The sequence below is a fragment of the Podarcis cretensis genome, assembly GCF_951804945.1.
Source record: "Podarcis cretensis genome assembly, chromosome: 7".
In the NCBI taxonomy this organism is placed as follows: Eukaryota; Metazoa; Chordata; class Lepidosauria; order Squamata; family Lacertidae; genus Podarcis; species Podarcis cretensis.
This window is the reverse complement of record NC_137176.1, coordinates 58988904-59009002: the sequence shown is the minus strand read 5'-3', so window position 1 is coordinate 59009002 and position 20099 is coordinate 58988904. Positions and strand designations below refer to the sequence as shown.

General features: G+C 42.8%; 1 protein-coding gene across 16 annotated transcripts in view; it reads right to left on the bottom strand.

Annotated features, from left to right (window-relative positions):
- Positions 1-117: 117 nt before the first annotated feature.
- CSPP1 (centrosome and spindle pole associated protein 1) overlaps positions 118-20099 on the bottom strand; it is a 56471-nt gene continuing 36489 nt past the window's right edge. For 11 of the 16 annotated variants that reach the window (XM_079983052.1, XM_079983045.1, XM_079983050.1 and 8 more), the window contains 12 exons: positions 19935-20084; positions 19214-19342; positions 16495-16599; positions 15325-15385; positions 15081-15204; positions 13947-14092; positions 10364-10498; positions 9137-9192; positions 6994-7045; positions 4620-4726; positions 3822-3972; positions 118-335 (listed from right to left, as the gene is read on the bottom strand). In XM_079983052.1, the coding sequence (XP_079839178.1) occupies positions 139-335; positions 3822-3972; positions 4620-4726; positions 6994-7045; positions 9137-9192; positions 10364-10498; positions 13947-14092; positions 15081-15204; positions 15325-15385; positions 16495-16599; positions 19214-19342; positions 19935-20084 (1413 nt within the window). In that variant the 3' untranslated portion in view covers positions 118-138. Of the gene's footprint in view, positions 336-1656; positions 1730-3821; positions 3973-4619; positions 4727-6993; positions 7046-9136; positions 9193-10363; positions 10499-13946; positions 14093-15080; positions 15205-15324; positions 15386-16494; positions 16600-19192; positions 19343-19934; positions 20085-20099 lie in introns of all 16 variants that reach the window. The other 5 variants (XM_079983055.1, XM_079983051.1, XR_013840510.1 and 2 more) reach the window with 4 other exon arrangements.

Genomic DNA, 20099 nt, shown 5'->3' with positions numbered 1-20099 from the left:
AGCAGGTTGTCAAAATCTTGTTCACAAGATTTGTTACAGCTGTGCTTCTGCACACAGCATGTAAATTAAAGACTTGAAAGTGCAGTAGTGGAGAAACATTCTTTTGAAAGGCACAACTGGCTTCACTACAGATTTTATTCAGCCATGGGCTGTGGACAGCCCCTGCCAATTGAATGGTAAGTTCATCTCAGAAGAAAGCTTAGCTTGACTTGACTGCTCAGCCATAAATCTTCTAAGGGTTTCTGATGTCCCAGGTCTCAGCCACGGTTCGGTTGCCACTGTGTCCACAGAGCTGGGTCTTCTGTCATCGGCGTTTCCCAGTGAAACATCATCAGCTTGAGGAAAATAAATCAACCTTAGCTACTGGTGCAGAAAAAGCACACTTTTACAATGATAACATCATTCTCTGACCTAGCAAGTTTCCAGACTTTACAAGATTCTTCTTCAGTACTGGGTGTTCAGAACAAAAATGCAGTAAGGTGGGTTAAAAAAATAAATACAGCCACGCTGGTTTCAAATATTCTCCACTTCCAGTGACTAGTACAATGAGATGCATGTTCAAGAGATGCATGTTTGGTAACAGTTATCAAAAGAATTCTCCAAAGCTAATTGGATTGAGGAATAGGAATTATGCATTCTCAGGGGACTAGTGTTCCGCAAGCAGAAATAGATTTCTGGCTGCACACCAGCTGTGTTGTGTGGGCAGAAGCTAGTTGTAAATGACACTGAAAGATGGTACAGAGTGATGAATGATTTGGAGGCGGAGCAACATTCAGGAAACAGGCTTCCAGGAAGCTGATCTGTGAAAAAGTGAATCCCTTTTACTCCCCCACCAATAAACATTAAAAATGTTCTGTAGCACAGATGCCTCTGGACCTACTTGTCTCTAATTTCACTCATAACCTAGGGGCATCTCTCTCCTGTCTGCAAGTTTCAGACCAATTGCTCACAGCACACTAAGCAAGATGATGATAATTCCTTTTTTATACAACCCAAACTGTAACATGCTTCCAGTTATAGATAGGTAGCCGTGTTGGTCTGCCATAGTCAAAACAAAATAAAAAAAATTCCTTCCAGTAGCACCTTAAAGACCAACTAAGTTAGTTCTAGGTATGAGCTTTCGTGTGCATGCACACTTCTCTTACTAAAGAAAGACATTTTCAAATTTGGAAGGGTTTATTCCCTCACTAGGGGTGACCAAGGCTGCAAATGTCATTTAATTATCCCCCAAAATAAAGTTAGAGGTGTTTCCTTTTTCTAAAAAAACAAAACACCAAGGTGTTCAGCCCCCCCATCTGTTAGATATATTTGCTTGTAATTTGGCAGGCTTACCCCATTTGGGGGAGGGGGGGGGCTATTATGTCTGTAAATTTAATCAATTTCTGTCCAAACGGGTGGGGAGGGAATAGCCTTTCCCCCAAAAAAATAGTAGGAAACAAAGCTGTTTTCAACAAATCTGCTTCTGGCAAAAAACAAGAGCTGAATCTGACAGACCACGGAGCACCTTAATGTAAACTTGGCTGCTTCCAGAAGTGACAGATACAGATCCAAATCAAATTTTGTGGCCAATGCACACCCATACCAGAAAGCATATTCAAATATCTATTTATCTATCTAACTACTGAAGCAAGACACCAGCTATGGCTAGTTACTCACCCTGACCACCACTTCCTTTCTATAAAGAAAATGTCAAAAATGAGTCCCGATTTTGTTGATGCAACATGCTAACCTATCAAGAAAGAATACATGATACAAGGGGGAAAGATTTTTAAACACTTTTGTTAGTTTCTACGATGTTTAGGAATGACGCCTACAGTATTTCTTAATTGATTTTTCTTAATAACGATGAAGGGGGTGGAAGAAATGAATCCCTGTCAAATCTGCACGTGACACAAAACTGGAAAGTAAAGTTAGCATCTCAGAAGATAATAAAATTCAAAATGACATTGATAAAACAAACATTCAAAATGACATTGATAAAATAGAAAAAGTGAGTTGAAACTAGCTAAAAAACTCCACAGTGATAAATGCTAGGTTCTGAATTTTGACAACAATGAAAGAACAACTGCACAAGTTTTGATAGAGGATGCCTAGCTTGGCAGCGGTACATTTGGTTTTGCACTGCTGCTGTCTTTATTCTGTTAGAATTTTCATGCTTATGTCTTACTTTTTTATCTTACGGTTTTAATTTTTCAATGTACACCACTCAGAAAACTTCTGTTGTTGGGCAGCATGCATGTTGAAAAAGGCATCAATAAATGTGACAAAGATCTCAGGATTGTAGTCAATCACAAGCTGAACATGAGTCAGCAGTGTGATGGACTTTTCTATGTGCTGGACCTCATCTGGAGTACTGTGTCCAGATCCAGGTACCACACTTTAAGGGGGATTTTGACAAACAGGTTTGGAAGAGAGCAGTAAAGAAGTCCTATGAGTAAGAGTTGAAGGAACTGGGTATGTTAGCCTGGAGAAGGCCAAAGGGAAGCTCTTCAAATACTGGAAAGGTTGCCACGTGGAAGAGGGCAAAGGCTTGTTCTCTGCTGCCCTGGAGGGAAGGACTAGAACTAATGAGGTTAAATTAGAGGAGGGGACATGTGCAGTTGGAGATTAGGAGAAACATCTTAATAGTAAGAGCAGTTTGACAATGGAACCAATCAGGGGGCGGCGTGGGTGTGGCTCTCCTTCACTAGGTGCTTTCAAGCAGAAGATGGGCAGCCATCCATGCCGAATGCTCTCTGACTGCCAGCATCTAGCAGAGGGCTAGACTAGCTAGCTCACAGGGGATCCTCCCACATCACAATTCTCATTTTGTGGAATCCGACCTACAGCACACAAGCCACAATGTAGTGGGAGGACCTGTGTGCATAGCCAGTCACCACTCCAAAGTAAAGCTGATGAAGGCCACACAGAGTTTGTACCTAAGGCAGCCTCACTGGGGCTCTTGGCACCTCCTGGCCTCCCCTGTTGTTTGCTCCTGCTCTCTTCAATACCTGTGCTGCTGAGCGCAGAAAAGAGAGAACGTGGAGTCCCATCATTGCTCACCCCCAGTTCTTGCATCAGTTTAAAAGCTCTGCAGCAGAAGTGGGGAAGAACAAACAGAAGTTGAGTAAGGGCCTTTGAAAACTTTCCCCAGCCACCCCAATTTTAGGATAATTTTTTAACTGGTGATGGTAAGATCAGTTAAAAGTTTAAAGACCAGAGAGAGAATGTGGAAGGAGCTTTCAGTGGTCCAAATTGGTTTTATCCCCCACTCTCCATGCTTCTCTTTCAGATTTCTTCTGGTGTTCTGCCTGTATAAAAGTGAGGTGAAATGCCAGTTTGGGCCCTTTACTGCTCTTCCCTAAACTTTCTTCTTGTCAACAGCATTGTTTCAAAGGCACAAAGCCTAAAACCTAGTCACATATTTCTCTGAAGGTGAGACTACGGTAGTTCTATGTAGGGCACTTCAACAGCTTCCAAATACTTGGATGTGGCAATGTAGCAGGGCTTCCTTTTGCTGCGCAGGAAAACCTCAGCAACAGGATGCCAGCAATTAATACTTGGAGCCCTTCAAAGCAGTAGTGCTATTACTGTGGCAATTTTTGATCTTCTATTTACTGGGTGGTATTCAACTCTTACTCAGAACAGACTCATTGAAATTAATGAACATGACTTAAGGGCCAACTTTAACATGTCTACTCTGAAGAAAGCTTCATTAAATGCCACCCTGCGAATCTGATTCCCCCCTATGCAGAACAGAATGTGTGTTCTGTAAATGTGTGTCAAATGCCTGGCTGCTATGTCAGTATCCTGGCTACTGCAATTCAACAAAATGACCATACCTATATGAATGGCCTTCTTTTGCAGCTCATTCAGCCTTCGCAATCGCTCTTCATTTCTGGCTTTCAGCTGATCTATATTAAGACTAGAGTTTGAGTGCAGAGAGTCATCATCAGTCTGCAGTGGTGGAGTCGGCCCAAGGGCGCCAGCATCCTAAAGATGTAAAGAATCATGAGACGCTGCATATGATACGTATCGGCTGAGGAAAATTTAGAAGGCTTTCTACATAAAATACACAACTTCACCCACATAATGCCACCCTTCTTCCCTCTCTTGGCTTGGCACTAAGGTTGAGCAGACACTTCCCTAATACGCCTCCTTGCCTCTGTCTTCTCCTCTTCTGGGGTAAATTCCTCCTTATTTCCTCCCCCTTCCTGCTTTCTAGCCTCCTTTGTCTCTTCTCCCTCAGATCCATCTCTGGTTTCCTACTTTACAGTCCTACCTCTTCTCTCTCCTTGTTTCCACCCACACCCCTGGATTCCCACACGCACTACCTGGTACGGGCCTTTGACATGCTCACAACCTTCATTTTATTCTCCTGTCAAGTGCATCCTCCAGCCCCAGCATCTCACCTGCCCATTTCCATCCTATCCCACTCAGCTTCTAGTCAAGCTGATGGAAGAGCTGATTGGAGACCAGTGCACCTGACAGACCCATTGTTCATTCATAAAGGCTCTGAGAATGCAAAGTATTCATTGTGCTTGTTTCCCACTGGAAAGCCCGCAAAGGGGACAAGTTAGTCCCAACTACTGAGCACCACTGATTTCAATAAATGCAACTAGTTGGATGAATTCTACTACCATTTTCTTTTCTCGCCTCCTTTCCCTTGCAGATACTGGCGGTGGTGGAGGTGAATTCACATTGAAGTCATGGTCTTCTAAAATAGGAAAGGTCTCTCCATCAGTACCTAGGTGAAGGAGGATTAAAAATATTAGCACTTGGATTTTAAAGCAAAGTTCATGAAAAAACCTTAATATACTCAACATGCTAAAGACAGGTTCGTATCTTAAAGCATAGCTACAAAAGACTCATCTACACATGTCTAAATGAAATATACAGGGAAAGTTTATCTCTGAAGTAGAACTCATGCCCTGTTTGTGCATTTCCAAGAAGTATCTAGCTGACCACTACTGGCAACAGTGAAGCTGCTTTAGATTTCCAAACAGACTAAGTATGTGAGCATGTGTGCAACTATTCTAGAATAGCTAAATAAACCCTGTAAATAAAACATGCATACCGTTATGCTCAGATTAATTTTGTTCCATATATCCTACATAATACAGAAGCAGCAATAAAACATTGGGGTTCCTTTGTTTTATATTTTCTTTTTTATATTTTCTTTTTTCTGTTTTTTTTTTTGCAAAGCAGCTACGTTTTGGGAAGATAGCAAGTTTTGTCAACAGGATTTAATTAGTGCCCAGAACAAATCCTACCTATATCTCTTTTCATATGTACACATCATTTGTGTTATTTAAATCAGTGTTTCCCAACCAGGGGCCATATGGTCCCCTGGGGGTCCAGGATATTCCAAGGGGGCCACAGGTGAAAATGGTGTAAATGGGGAGCCAGAGCTCAAGGTTAGGGGGCCACAGAGGGAAGTGAGGAGGGGGAAATCCTGACTGACTGGCTATCCACTTGGCCAATCACAAGTGGGTAAAGGGGTGGCCCACCAGGGCCTAATGCTCCTTTTTGCCACGGGCGTTTTGGTGGAGCAATCCTGCTTTGTTTCCGGAGGGCTACTGCGATTGCTGAGCCTTCCATTTTGACCAGTAGAGCCTGTGATCCACAATCCCCAGGTCACGTAAGTGCAGTGGTGGGATGGCAATTGGTAGGGCTGGGAAAGCCAGAGATGCTTGTTGCTACTGCCGGTGCAGGGTGCAATCCACCCCAGTGCCTAGCGGATCAGGGTCTTTGGATATTGCCAAGGGACATAGGGCCCATTGGCAGCCTGGCTCTACAAGGCGCAGGGTGGAATCCACCCCAGCGCCTAGCTGAGTGGGGTAGTCTGGTGTTGCTGACTTGCATCCAGTAAATAACTGTCTCCTCAGAAGAAAGCCACAGTGAATTCAGTGTGTCTTGGCTTACTCCCAGGTAAGGGTATGTGGGGCTATAGGAAGGAAACAAGGTCAGAAGGAGGCCGTGGTTGGGAAAAGGTTGGGAGACATTGATTTAAATTATCTGGAGAGTCTCCTCTTGCATTAAGAGATGTGCTTTGAACCAGCATGGCACAGACGACTAAAAGAAGGAGAAGGGGGAAATGGTTCAAATCTACACTTGGCCAGCAGAAAGCTACACGTGGAAATATATATATATATTTTTAAAAGGTTTGGATTTGATATCCTGCTTTATCACTACCCAAAGGAGTCTCAAAGCGGCTAACATTCTCCTTTCCCTTCCTCCCCCACAACAAACACTGTGAGGTGAGTGAGGCTGAGAGACTTCAGAGAAGTGTGACTGGCCCAAGGTCGCCCAGCAGCTGCATGTGGAGGAGCGGGGAATTGAATCCGGTTCCCCAGATTACGAGTCCACCGCTCCTAACCACTACACCATGCTAGCTCTCACATGGAGACCCTCAATAAATCATTTATGGGGAGATTCTGTTCAGGCATCCTGGACCACATCCTACTCTCCAATATTATCCTCTCTCTCAGCAGACTAACTTCCAAATGGACTTGGGATTGTAGTCAACATAGGGCTAAGTAACTGCTTGTGCTTTCAGAAGTCATTTCATTCCCCTCTCCTCCTCTCATGTGCCCCCTAAACCTGTTCTGGAATTCCTCTAACCTTCGGGAGCAGATTTGGAAAAGGACCAGTTTGCCTGCTGTGCAAGCAAAATCGTGCTATTGTTCAGTTGAATACAGCCACCCCTTTTTCAACTATAGAAAACAGGTCATTGCACACCTGAAGCCCAGGTAACTTAAATATACAAATATGAGCAGGTCTCTGTACCACCTTCTCTACCTTTTAACCACCTTCAGCTTTTCAGAAATTTAGGAAGATGAATGCCCTTCGAACCATGTACCGGTATACTAGTTTGGGATCGGATGAGCACTTAATACTGGTGCCAATCCTGAACTGTACTTTTTCTGCAACCAAAGAATGAGCAACCCTTTGCAGCAGTCTGATCAAGCACAATTATACAAGAAACAAGTGCCTCTGAAAATATATACTCACCAATAAAAGCACTATCAGACTCTAAAAGTGAGTTTGACACATCGTCTCTGACCTACCAAAGAAAAGCAACAGGAAACTTGCTTCAGGTTTTTAAAAAACTGTAAAAACACATCTAGCTAAATGAACAAGAGTGGTGAATGTCGCCAGACTGGAAGTTATTAAATCTCTTCGTAACACAAGAAGATTCTCCAACTTTTCCAAAATTAGAACAGTGCAATGTAAATGCTCAAGGCAGCAACAGCCTTTCAGAATGAATGACTACATTTCACGAGCAGGCTGGGCACTTGAATAACATTGGCATTCATGTACTGAATACCTACTCTTGTTTCCTAATATAGACAACTGCTACACATACAACATATTAAATGTATTTATGTAAACTTAAAAAGCACACCTTTCCCTTTTATGAATATGTATTTGTATTCATAAAAGGTAAGCTGATTCTGGAAGTACCATAAGTTGCAGCTGACTCAAATGTTTGGTTCTGGGGGTCCACGCATAGATGCAAGAATACATAAAGTAAGCAAGGAACCCCCAGTCCCCCTGCAAGGTGGAGAGGTGCTTACCCAGCTTTGGGAAGGTGGCACAATGGCTCTGGAAATGTTGCAGAGCCTGTCCACTATCTTCCCAAAGTCAGGTAAGCCTGCGATCACAGCTTTGTGAGGAGGGGGGAGGGATAAAGGGAAAGTAGGTTTCCTCGCCTCTCCATTTATTTATTTATTCCCCCCCTCCCACATCTGAAATCACATAAGTAAAATAAGCATAAGATGCGAGCTACTTGTATACGCATGTCTTGATTGTCACTGGAAATGCCCATTCACTTAGCGTAAGGAATGCTGAATGGTATGGCAGGAAAGATTCACGCTTGTATGCTGTCTACTTTCTGACTTTCGCTGCACATGCCTCTCTCCATCATCCATTTCAGACACTATCAAGCTCACACCTTGCCAAAATCCCAGCCCAGTTTTGGTTTGCTCCAGGCTGAAATGATGACTCATGTACCGAATAGCAAGTCTTATTCCCCAGTGCAAATGATTGCTAAACAAACGCCATACTAAGACATTTATTACACTTTCTCCCCATTTATGACCTGCCTTTCTTATCATATAGTCAACATGTCTCAGAAACATGTTACGGTGCATAGTTACACTGTGGAATTCGATGCCACAGCATGCAGTGATAACCCTAAACTTGGATGGTTTTAGAAGGGAATTAGACAAATTCACGGTGAATATGACTGTCAGTGGCAGTATGCCTCTGAACACCAGTTGCTGGGGAACACAAGGGGAGAGAATATTGTTGTACTCCTGCTACTTGCTGGTTTCCCATAGGCATCTGGTGTTCCACGGTGAGAGCAGGGTGCTGGACCAGATAAGCCAGCTGGCCTACAATAAAATTTCGGCTTTCCATATCACATGGAAGTGACTAACAATAGGCAGCTAATGGAGGTGTTTCATCACTGGCAAATATGTTCTCAAAGGCTTTTATGAGCAAATTTCAACTTAGCCACTGCAGTTTTCATGAAGTATGCACCAGCATACAATACAATACAGTGGTGCCCCGCAAGACGAATGCCTCGCAAGACGGAAAACTCGCTAGACGTTTTGGAGGTGCTTCGCAAAACGAATTTCCTATGGGCTTGCTTCGCAAGACGAAATGTCTTGCGAGTTCCTGCGGGGTTTTTCCCCCTTTCCCCCCCTTTTTTCCCCTTTCCCCCCCTTTTTCTAAGCCGCTAAGCCGCTTATCTGCTTATCCGATAAGCCGATAAGCCGCTAAAAGCCGCTAAACCGCTAATAGCGCTAATCCGCTAAGCCGTCAATGGGCTTGCTTCGCAAGACGAAAAAACCGCTAGACAAAGAGACTCACGGAATGGATTCTTTTCGTCTTGCGAGGCACCACTGTACTCAATCCTGGATGTTATTAGCACTTGAATAACTGCTGGAGATGAGGTGAGGAAGAGTTATTTGGGAGCAGCTAGTGAAGGAAAAGATGGGGCTATGTACTTTAGAAATGAGCATTGCTTTGAGGTGGGATCTGAAAGAAGGAAGGGACCTGTTCCAGACACAGGAATTAGTCTATGTATGTTTGGCACTGTTTGCTACTTTGGGATAAAAACAAAGAAACCAGTTCCATTTCTGCTTACCATTCCTCTGTCTCTCGGTTTAAAGCCAGGCACAGGCTCATCAAAATCTAGGGCGGCTATTAAAGCAAAGGAAGCAAGGATGAAAACAAGATTAAGAACAAAGAGCGTTAATGGTACAAAAGCATAATGCAGCACTTAGAATTCAGGGACTACAATAGCTGTTATCTTTATTAAAGCCATACATTTACTATCACACCAACAATAACAATAGTGGTTTTGCAGAAAAATGGCTACGGTAATAACCATAATTACAAAAATCAGGTAAAAGGGGGGGAGGCAGAAAATTGCAGAAGGAACAAACACTGGATTCTTCACTGTATTAAATATGTATTTACCAAATTACAACAACAAATAGATTCAAGGGTACACACACACACACACACACACACACACATTCAACAGTAATGCAATAAAACTAACTTTATTTTTTATTCCTGAGGCCCCAGTTCACATAAAAACATTGCCAGGTATTAGTATAGACCAATGAGTTAATGATACACATACAAAACTCAGGACAATACAACAGGACCGGCCTAGATTTAGCTGACCTCCTGAACTACATGGTTTAACTTCTTCAAGTTGATTGCTTGAGGACTTATACTTTGTAGCAGCAGTACCTGTGAATTATGGCGTTCAGGCTTGCTCAAGACGTTTTGCTGTCTGAAGCAAGATGGTGCCCCCTCCATTCCACGTACAGATGTGGTGAAATCTTACTGGCAACAGGGCAGCATAACAGAGGGCAGTAGGCTCACTTAGATGACACAGGGCAGAGAGTGTGGCACACACAGCTGTGTCCTCCAACACCTCACTGCTCTCTGCATCTGCCTGAGGAAGCCTAATGAGTGGGTGAGTCCTCTGGGTCAAACTAGGCATGTCATTTATGGGTGTGTGTCCCCCTTGTAAAAAACAGCCATAGTAGGGACCTGATTTGGCTTAGGATTACCTTTGTATTTTATGCAGAAAACACACTCATAGAATCATAGAATAGAATCATAGAATCATAGAATCATAGAGTTGGAAGAGACCACAAGGGCCATCGAGTCCAACCCCCTGCCAAGCAGGAAACACCATCAGAACACTCCTGACATATGGTTGTCAAGCCTCTGCTTAAAGATCACTCAATCTAGCACCAAATGCAGAGTAAGTCTACTAAAGGTCACCACATCCATTTTAGGAAGACAGTCCATAAAGACACCCTCAGTTTTGATCAAATCCGCCCTAGCTTACCTTCTGCATTTTTCCTCAGTTTTTTAAGTTTCTTGTTCTGCTCTCTTAGCAATGCTTGCTGCTGAATGTCCAGGGCGTCATTAGTCGTGGGAGGATCAGGATACATATATCGTGTTTCTAGCCGTGTGTCTGACTCTGTTACATAAAAAAGAACACAGTTTGCATACCATGAATGGGCCTTCCAGGGTGGTATTGGGAGAGATCTACTTAGAACAGCAGTGGGGAGTCTGTGGCTATCACCCCTGGCCACTGGCCACCCTGGCTGGGGCTGCTGAGTGTGGGGAGTCCAACAACAGCTGGAGGGCCACAGGTTCTCCAATCCAGACTTGAATCCTTGATTATGTTCTCTCCTCTCTGGTGGAACCCATGTTCTTTTCTCAGGGAACACCCACTTTGCCAGATGTGAAAAAGCTATATGAATCTAAGGATGGGCCGACAACCAGAAAGGAAGTTGATGTTTAATCCAGGAGGAAGGATGTTCTAACAAAAATGTCACTTGAAGGCACCTTCTGAGGAAGCATGAGGTCCAACTTATAATTTCTTGTGAATGTGGAGGCTGAAAACAATGCAGCCACAATGCTGACTTCTGTGGACAAGGCTGCTTTTGCTCAGTAAACAACCAGGTTATTCATAGTGAGATGGTAATAGGCTAGAGCAGTGATTTTCAACCAGTGTGCCATGGCACGCTGGGGCCCTTGAATGGTCAGAGGTGTTGCGGGCAACACTGGTCTCTCTTTCCTTCCCTCCCTCTTATCTGATGCCCTCTTGCATCTCTGCCTCCCAAAGGTTTGCCTAGCTGTTCGTTGCAGCAGCCCTGACTACAAGCTCCACAGACAAACGGTGCCTCTGGGGCTGGTCAGTGGATGTTTCCTAGGCCCCTATGGGGCAACGTGAGGAGGTACCTCTTTTGGGGCTGGGGGGGGCAGCTCAGAGAGCAGTAGTGACAGCCCAAGGAGAGGGGAGAGGAGACTGAAGGAACACTCCACAAGGGAGGGTGTTTGAAAAAGGGTGAGAGGCTGCCAAGGGAGTCATGGACTCAAAAAGGTTGAAAACCTCTGGGCTAGAGCTACACAGGTTTTGATCCACCAGGCTACAGTGCAACTAGAAGCCTTGTTCCCTTAGGGATGTTGGATGTTGGAGGCTACTGAAATGTCTATGTCTCCATCCTTTGGATGTAGATTTCTTTAGTGCCCTTCCAATGTCTCTCTTATAGGCAAAGGTACTTGTTGACTGAAAGGGTGCTGGGGTGGTCCTGCATACTTCTGCTCTGGAATGGAATACTGGCAGGTTTGGAGTCTTTATGCACTCTCTTATGAAGGTGAGAAGCAAAGGGGGAGAATATCTAGAGCGCTGCTGCATTTAGAACTGCCTTAGATTTTAGTTCCTTGGCAATATTAAATAAATAAATAATAGTTGTTGTTGTTGTTATATTTATTTATTTATACACACATACACACATACATACATACATACATACATACCCCGCCCATCTGGCTGGGTTTCCCAGCCACTCTGGGCAGGTTCCAGCAAAATATTAAAATACAATAATTCATCAAATATTAAAAGCTTCCCTAAACAGGGCTGCCTTCAGATGTCTTCTAAAAGTCAGATAAAGGTAAAGGGATCCCTGACCATTAGGTCCAGTCGCGGACGACTCTGGGGTTGCAGCGCTCATCTCGCTTTATTGGTCGAGGGAGCCGGCGTACAGCTTCCGGGTCATGTGGCCAGCATGACTAAGCCGCTTCTGGTGGACCAGAGCAGCGCACGGAAATGCCGTTTACCTTCCTGCCGGAGCGGTGCCTATTTATCCACTTGCACTTTGTGCTTTCAAACTGCTAGGTTGGCAGGAGCAGGGACTGAGTAACGGGAGCTCACCCCGTCACAGGAATTCGAACTGCCAACCTTCTGATTGGCAAGCCCTAGGCTCTGTGGTTTAACCCATCCCTAAAAGTCAGATAGTTGTTAATAATAATAATAATAATAATAATAATAATAATTTATTTATTATTTATACACCTGCCCACCCGCCCATCTGGCTGGCTTTCCCCAGCTACTCTGGGCAGCTTCCAACAAAATATTAAAATACAATAGTCTATTAAACATTAAAAGCTGATGGGAGGGCATTCCACAGGGTGGGCACCAGTACTGAGAAGGCCCTCTGCCTGGTTTCCTGTAACTTTGCTTCTTGCAGTGAGGGAACTGCCAGAAGGCCCTTGGCGCTGGACCTCAGTGTCCAGGCACAACGATGGGGGTGGTCTCCCTTAAGGCTTTGCATGATCTCATTTGTAAAAAGGAGGGGTAGGAAGAGAAAAAGAGATTGGATAAGTCAATTCTCTGTGTTGCCAAAAGGAGAAAAATGAATTATTACTATCAGAATCATTTCCCCTCTCTTTTTCTGCTTCATACACGTTATTGTCTGGTGCCGTCTGGTGGCCAATTTGGATATTGCTTGCAGTTTCAGAAACAGCTGTGTCCTTTTTTTCTGTCCAGAGGTAGGAAGGACTTCCAAAGGATTGGTCTCCACTTAGTGGACTTGCCCAGAGCCAGGCAAAGTGGATGGTCTGGTTGTGCCATCGCAGTATGTTCCCCACCCCCCTTCTAGCAATGACAGAGAGTAGTGGGGTGGAAGAGCTCAATGCTGGAACCTATTTAAGAATACAGCAGGGTGAGGAATGGGGGGAGATTTTGGTGACAGCGATCCTTTTATGCAGGATTCTTACATATTGAATTGCTATTCTTTAAGGTTTGCCACTGATAGCCACAGCACAGCAAACTGGCAAAGAGAAGTCCGGCAGATCAGGAAAGGCAAACGGCGGTGGGGGGGGGGAGTGATTTTTTTGGGAGAGAAAAACTAAGTGATCCCAAAAGAATGAACCAAGGCGGCTGAGGAGGAGGAAAGAAACAAAACAGTTCACCAGAGCTCAGAGGAGAAAGAGAATAACCAAATCTTCCAAATACTACCCTTTAAGTGAATGTTTCCCATACCAATCTGAGAATGACATTTATAAGTCTCATGATATCCTTTCTCATAAAATATTATCAAACATATATAAAAATAGTAATCAGAACGTGCTCTAGTTTCTTTGAAATGATGAGAAAGTGTTTTCTTATTTAACCTAGAAAAAGAGCGCTATGGATAATACACACACAGTCCTTTTTACACAGTGATTATTTGTGGGAGAGGATTTGCATATATTGATTGTGGTTTTGGTTTTTTTTGCTGTCTGCTGGGTAAGGCTAAATCATAATTCAACATGTTCTTAAAAGATATTCAAATACTGGGTGTATTTGAACTCATGATTTAGATGTACACTGAACCAGCAAAGGTCTAATTGCTTGAGTATGCTCAGTGGGCATGGAATATTGACTGAGAGTTGGTGGGAGGGGTGTGGAATGGGGCAGAAAACCAAGGGAGGAGGAACAGTATCCTTGAAGAGTGCTGTGATTAACTAGAATCCTGAACAGAAAATATGTTGCAGGTCCCACTTGTGTGCCACAAGCAAATTAAGCAGTTTCCTTTCATTAGAATCCCTCCCTTTAAAACTGAGGAAATGTCCCATCGTAAGAAAGACAACAGGCTAACCTTTGTATTTAAGTTCATTAAACTCCCGGATATTCTGCACGTTGATAGGATCAGCGACATCTTTTGATGACGGTCGTCTGACTGGAGCTTGCATACGAAGCCTAGCCATCTCAAATACATCCATGTTATATTTATCTTTCCTCCTGCTAAAAATAACCAAGACCATACTTAGAAAACTAACCTCAGAATGATGTAGGTTCATTTATAAACAAAATGTAAATAAAAATTAGAGAATTGTTGAGACATCTGATTCAGACTGGAGTTTAGAAGCCAACCAGGAAAGAAATGGAGAAGCCCAGTTGAGTAAGCATACTAGTTACAGAGTCAGATAAAACCACAGAGCAGGGACAGGCAATGTGATCTATACTAGTACTTTGGACAGAGACAGTTTGCCTGTAAAGTTTCTGCCCATTATGCCAAAAGTATGCTAAATGCATAACAAAGCTAGGCCAAACTTTGAGAGATGAAACAACTAACAAAAACCTTTATGACCCAACACTTACTAAATGCAACATCACAGTCCTAACATTTGCTTAACTTCATATTCCTTAGAGGACCTGCAAACCTTTCTGGATACAATAGGTTAAGAAAGGAACTCAGAATAAACCATGTGCCAAAGGGCCATTAACTAAGGACAACGAGAGTCATGAGTAGCTTTAAGGTGAGAACAAAGTCCTCAGTCTTAGGCTCTCTTGTGCCTCATCAACAGATTTGTGGATCTAAGACCTGGTGCAAAGAAAATTCATTGCAATGAAGCATTGGCACTGTGGCTTTAGTGTGGATGAGAAAGCCTTAGTAGTCCATCCCAGAGCGCACTGCTTCTAACATGAGCTCCATCCTAACTCTTGCACCAGGAAAGAGGCTATAGGGAGATTCCACTAAAGGATTATTCTGCAATTTTCTCCTTGCACTTCAACAGCTGCAGGAGGTGCCAGGATCAGACCACCTGGGTATAACTTACAGAGGTGTGTAAAGCAACAAAGGGCAGCACAGCCAAAGCCCCTTGTCACTCCTTCCACTGGCAATTTTTAATTCCAGGGGAGCATCTTTAATATTTGCTCAATTATGTATTACATGCCCAAGAGAACTAGCACACTTTACAAAACGCCAAAGTATAGACTGAAAAACCCTCACCCTTTCGCTGGCATGTCATCGTCATCACTGTGGACTTTCAACAACTCTTCCTGGAGTCGCCGCTCCTCACTGCGAAGCTGCTTCCTCATCTCTGACAGCTCACTTATTACATTCTTCTTTTCTTCTGTAATTCAGTATAGTAACAAAACAAAAATGATACAGAATACCCAAGGAAGCATTTTTCTTGGCCAAAAATCACAGCCAAAGAAGTGACCTATTCATTCATGGCATACAGATTTCTTACCATAGGCACGTAGCTGGTTTCTTCTAGCTGGAACTGGAGGAGATGGGATTCTGGGAACATCCTAGTAAAACATTAACATATAAATTGTACTAAAAATGACTGCATCAATAAAATAAAAACAGTAACTTCATATGGCTCATTTTCATTCAGTCTAAGAAACAAACATTCACAAGCTCAAGGAAGAGGTTCAGTTTTCTCATAACAGACATTGACATACCACATGGCAAACTGCTTTTGAGACCAAAAGGAGTTTCAAAAGCCGTCTCTGTGCACCATGAGCACCTAGGTGTGATGCAGGAGAGCAATGACTGAATATGGAAAAAGCATTGTGGGTTAAACAAGGCTGCAATTTTGTTGTTGTTGTTGTTACAGTGCATATCATGGGCTGGTATGGCACAGGGCATGGATCCATTTACCAGGCACCCCTCCATCTACTGGCCGATTTATCACCTAGTCTATTTGCTGGAGTCAAGTTCTCAAGGCCACCGTGCTCTGCTCCTGTGGGTCCAGCCTGCAACCTGGGTATGAGGCAACTGGCCCCAGCTGCCCAAAGCTGGAAGTGCCCCCACCCCCTTATGGGAGTCCCACGTAAGCAATGTATCCTGCCCAATGCCTTCCCTCACAAAAGGCAAAAACCCTGCAGGGGTGGGCCAGTTATAACTACGAATAACATTTCTCTCCAGCCCTGTGAACCAGGGGCCAACAAATGTCCGGAGAAAGAGAACGTACACCAAGAGAGGGAGGGAGGGTGGGGAAGATGGCAATGGCTGGAGGTGCAGCCTGGGCTCTTATTTGTAGTTCAGGCAGCAAATCGAGGGGGGAAAGTCTTCCCTCCAGGTTGCACCCTGAGTCCCGCCCCCAGGAACCAATGCAGAGCCCCTATTGGCTTCTTGGAATGGGTCCTGCACAGGCCACGGTGCAGCCGCATCAACCAACTGCATCTTTTCCCTGGCCTCTTGCACCCAAAGCAGCCCCGGTGGCGGGGGAGTAGGCTATTCAAAGAGAAAGGAAAGCACAAAACGACAAAATTATCAGAAGGTTGCCAAGATATCAGATGTCAACTAATAATGGTGGTATTTTTCCTCCATCAAAACATCCCCTGGGGTTTGTCATGATGCAAAGTGCCAGAAATACATTCACGGATTATATTTGAATAAAAGGCAAACATACATGTGTATAGTAAGACATACGGCTCTCCACTAAAAGAGCCCTTTCTTCTTTTACAACAGCTTTGTTCTGAGGAGATGGAATGAGAGGAGAAGGTTGTCTAGAAATCTGAAAAAAAATGGAGAGGGGTGAGAAGATTAAAATTTCCTGCTTAAATAGCAACTCAAAAGTATTTATACACCGAATAAAGTCTTTCATCTGAGATAATAAGCTTTGTCAGCATCTATTTCCAAAAGCAAAGCCCACTTGGCTAATCTTTTAGGAATCTATGGCTACAAAGAGAGGGGTACTGGGAAATTAAAGAACGAAATGCACAGGAAATGTAGGGGAAAGAAAGCTTGCCCATTTACCCTAAAATCATATAGATAGATAGATAGATAGATAGATAGATAGATAGATGATAGATAGATAGATAAAGTTAAAAGTCGTTTGTTAAATGTATACTCCAATGTTTAAATTCTCTGTTGCTGCTAACGATAAGGACTCTAACTTCAGTTGATTAGGAACCTCAATTGACTCAGCTGCACTGATATTTTTGGGAAGGTTTATGAACATTCCAACTACGCAGAAGTTTTTTTTATTAATAATGAATACACAAAGTCTATGGGATATGTACAGCGATGCACCATTGGAGGAAAGAGGTTCAGCAAAGAAGTAGGCAGCATAATCCCTTGCTGGACCATTTTTAAATTTTACAGTGTGGGTGGGGGCAACTGTGAGGAAGAGAAAGGAAATTGGATACTGAATGTATTGCAAAAGATATACACAGGTTTTTCTCTGCACATGTAATATCTGCTTAGCATATATAGATTTATCTTATCTTTCTCTTTATAGGATGAAGCTATTTCACATTATGTAATAAATACAGGCCCTTTTAGAGTTCAGTTTTGTACCCTGGGAAGAAAAGGGGTCATAACTGCTATGGGAGGCCCCACCCACTGCACCTTCCATATGTTGGTCAGAGCATATCCAGGTCCTCACATATAAACTCCAATCATGCAGTCTGTAAACCCCATCTATCCATTGTACTGAAAACAGAGGACTCTAAGCATGTCATGTGTTCTGACCAGGGGGCAGGTCCTACACATCCAATCCCATCCATTCCCATGCAAAAGTAACTGAATGCTTGTACAGTATTTTTGAATGTTACCATTGAAACGCTAATCTGAAAAGCTGAAATTCAGCAAATTAAAATATTAATCTTGATATGATATATCTTGGATAAAAATAATCTAGGTTATGACAGCATAGAAATTTATCTCATTAGGCTTGGTGTGGATTAGATGGAAGGAGCTAGTGAAATGAAATTTGCATGTCCTTAACTGTCATTTTAAGAAACAGGCCTAGCCAGATATGGATGCTCAATACATTCGTCAGATGACTGTAGAACCCTCTGGAAAGCTGTGTCTGTTGAGGGTGCTCATGACCCTCCACCCCCACCCCCCACTCCTCACAGTTCCACCACCAAATAACAGAAGCATTAGAAGAACTCAAAGTTCAAATTGTTGCTTTAAACTCATGAGCCTTTGGTGTCTAATTCTTTTGAATTCAAGCTATAAAAGGAGTGTACTTCATTATATACATATGGAATATTTACGGTTCTTTCAACTGTTTTCAAAATTCATGAAATTTTTTAAAGATAAAATGCTAGTAATATGAAAGAAGAGGTTCTCTGCATAAATGAAAATACTGTAACGGTGGTAGTTGAGGAGATGCCTCAATACAAGACAAAACAAACAGTAATGGGTATCAATCATCAATGTACAGTCATAGCATGTGGAAGGCAGAAAATAGCAGTTGATGTTCAAGTTAATACCCAAACTAAAAATATGTAGGACTTACATGAAGACTAGGTTTCTCCAAGTGTGAGTTGATAAAGGGGAAAAATATAAACCAATCAGTATCAAAATATCTTTTCATCCCCACCATCCTATGTCGCTACGTAAGTTTATCAGTCAAAGCCAAGTACCATGCCCTGTCATGCTACTTGAGGATAATATATACTGTACAAAAAAAGTATCAAGTGTTATAATGATTGTAATACAACAAAACCAAAACACCAAACCAGCTTGCAAATATAAAGGACAATTTTACTTAGTTCAGCAAATTAAAGTGCAACGTGCATATCAAAGCCTGGAGAAACTTATAGACATATAGTCAACTAGTGGCACAACTCTGCCAATAATGTATATAGTAATAGTGTCATAGCACAGTTGAAACAAGCAAATCGTTCTACAGTTAGTTAGCTACTGGAAGCGAAAAGTCCTGTAAGTGGGAACGGTTGCAAGAAAGGCTTCTTCACATGGCCATATGTAGAGGCAGGGGTCATATGCAAATAGTAGTCGCAGACGAGTACCTCCTCACTGTCCCACAGCAAAAGTAGTACAATAGATCAGAAGACCTGTACTCTGGATGTTAAGCTGTGCCTGTGATGATATTATATTCTTGGTGTATCGTGTTGAGTGCATAGTATTATGGACTGATTAAGCTGTTGTGATTCCCCAACTCCTCATACAGAAGTTCACTCTTCCTCTCCCCCTCAGACTACAGCTCCTCCACCCCTCAGAAAGCCATTCTGGAGGTTCCACACACACACCTAGAACCCATTTTTATGAGAACTGTAGACCTGGGGAAGGAGGAGAAAAAAATTACCCTCCTCAAATCCAAGCCAACAAGGAAAGAATTTATGAAATATGATCACCTTTTCTTCTCCAACCATTACCTGTCTTTCATTTTCACTATTCTGCTGCAGCTGTTTATCCAGCCTTTCTTCCTCTTCCGCCCTTTTTCTCTCCCCCTCTTTTCTTCTTTCTTCAGCTAATCGATACAGTTCTTCATTTTTTAATCTTTGCTACGAAGATAAAAAAATGTGATGTTGCAAAAAGCAAAACAAAAAAACAAACCCTGGTATGTTTGGCAAACTTTGACTGCAATTTGAAAAATACAGAGACTATAAAGTTCTTTTCCACTTAAAAATCAGGAGCAATCACATGACTGCACTGGAGGTGTATCTGCAAAAGTTGCCCTAACACTGCAGTGAATGTATACAGGTGGCGTACACAGAGAACACGCATTATTGAAAAGAGCCTAACACTCAGAATGTTCTTCTTAGAAATGTGCCCCACTGAAATCAGTAAGCCTTGCTTTAATGCCTTTGTGGGATTGAAGTCTAATTTGTGGGGTGAATAATAATGAACAAATAAACATAATCCTCTCAGTCACTAGTTAACTAGTAAGTCCTGAAGGAAGAAGTGAGTATCTGGTGTACAGTGAAGGAAGATTACTTTCAGCAATTCCCTCCTTGACATATTTTAGTATTATGATTATTACACTGAGTCTTTTTTTTAAAATGAGATTTCACCAGAATTTACTCTATTCCAGGGGCACCTGATTCTCTTTTAAGGGAGGAAACCTATCACATCTATAGAAGTCAGATACCACACCTCTTCTTCTCTCCTTCGTTTCCTCTCTATTTCCTCGTCATATTCTCTCTGTATTTTAGCCCTCTGCTCAGCTAGCCTTTTTTCTTCCCTTTCTTCTTCAAGTCTTCGTTTTTCACGCTCTTCCTCTTCTCGTTTTCTTTTCTCCTCAATCTAGGAAGGAAAAGA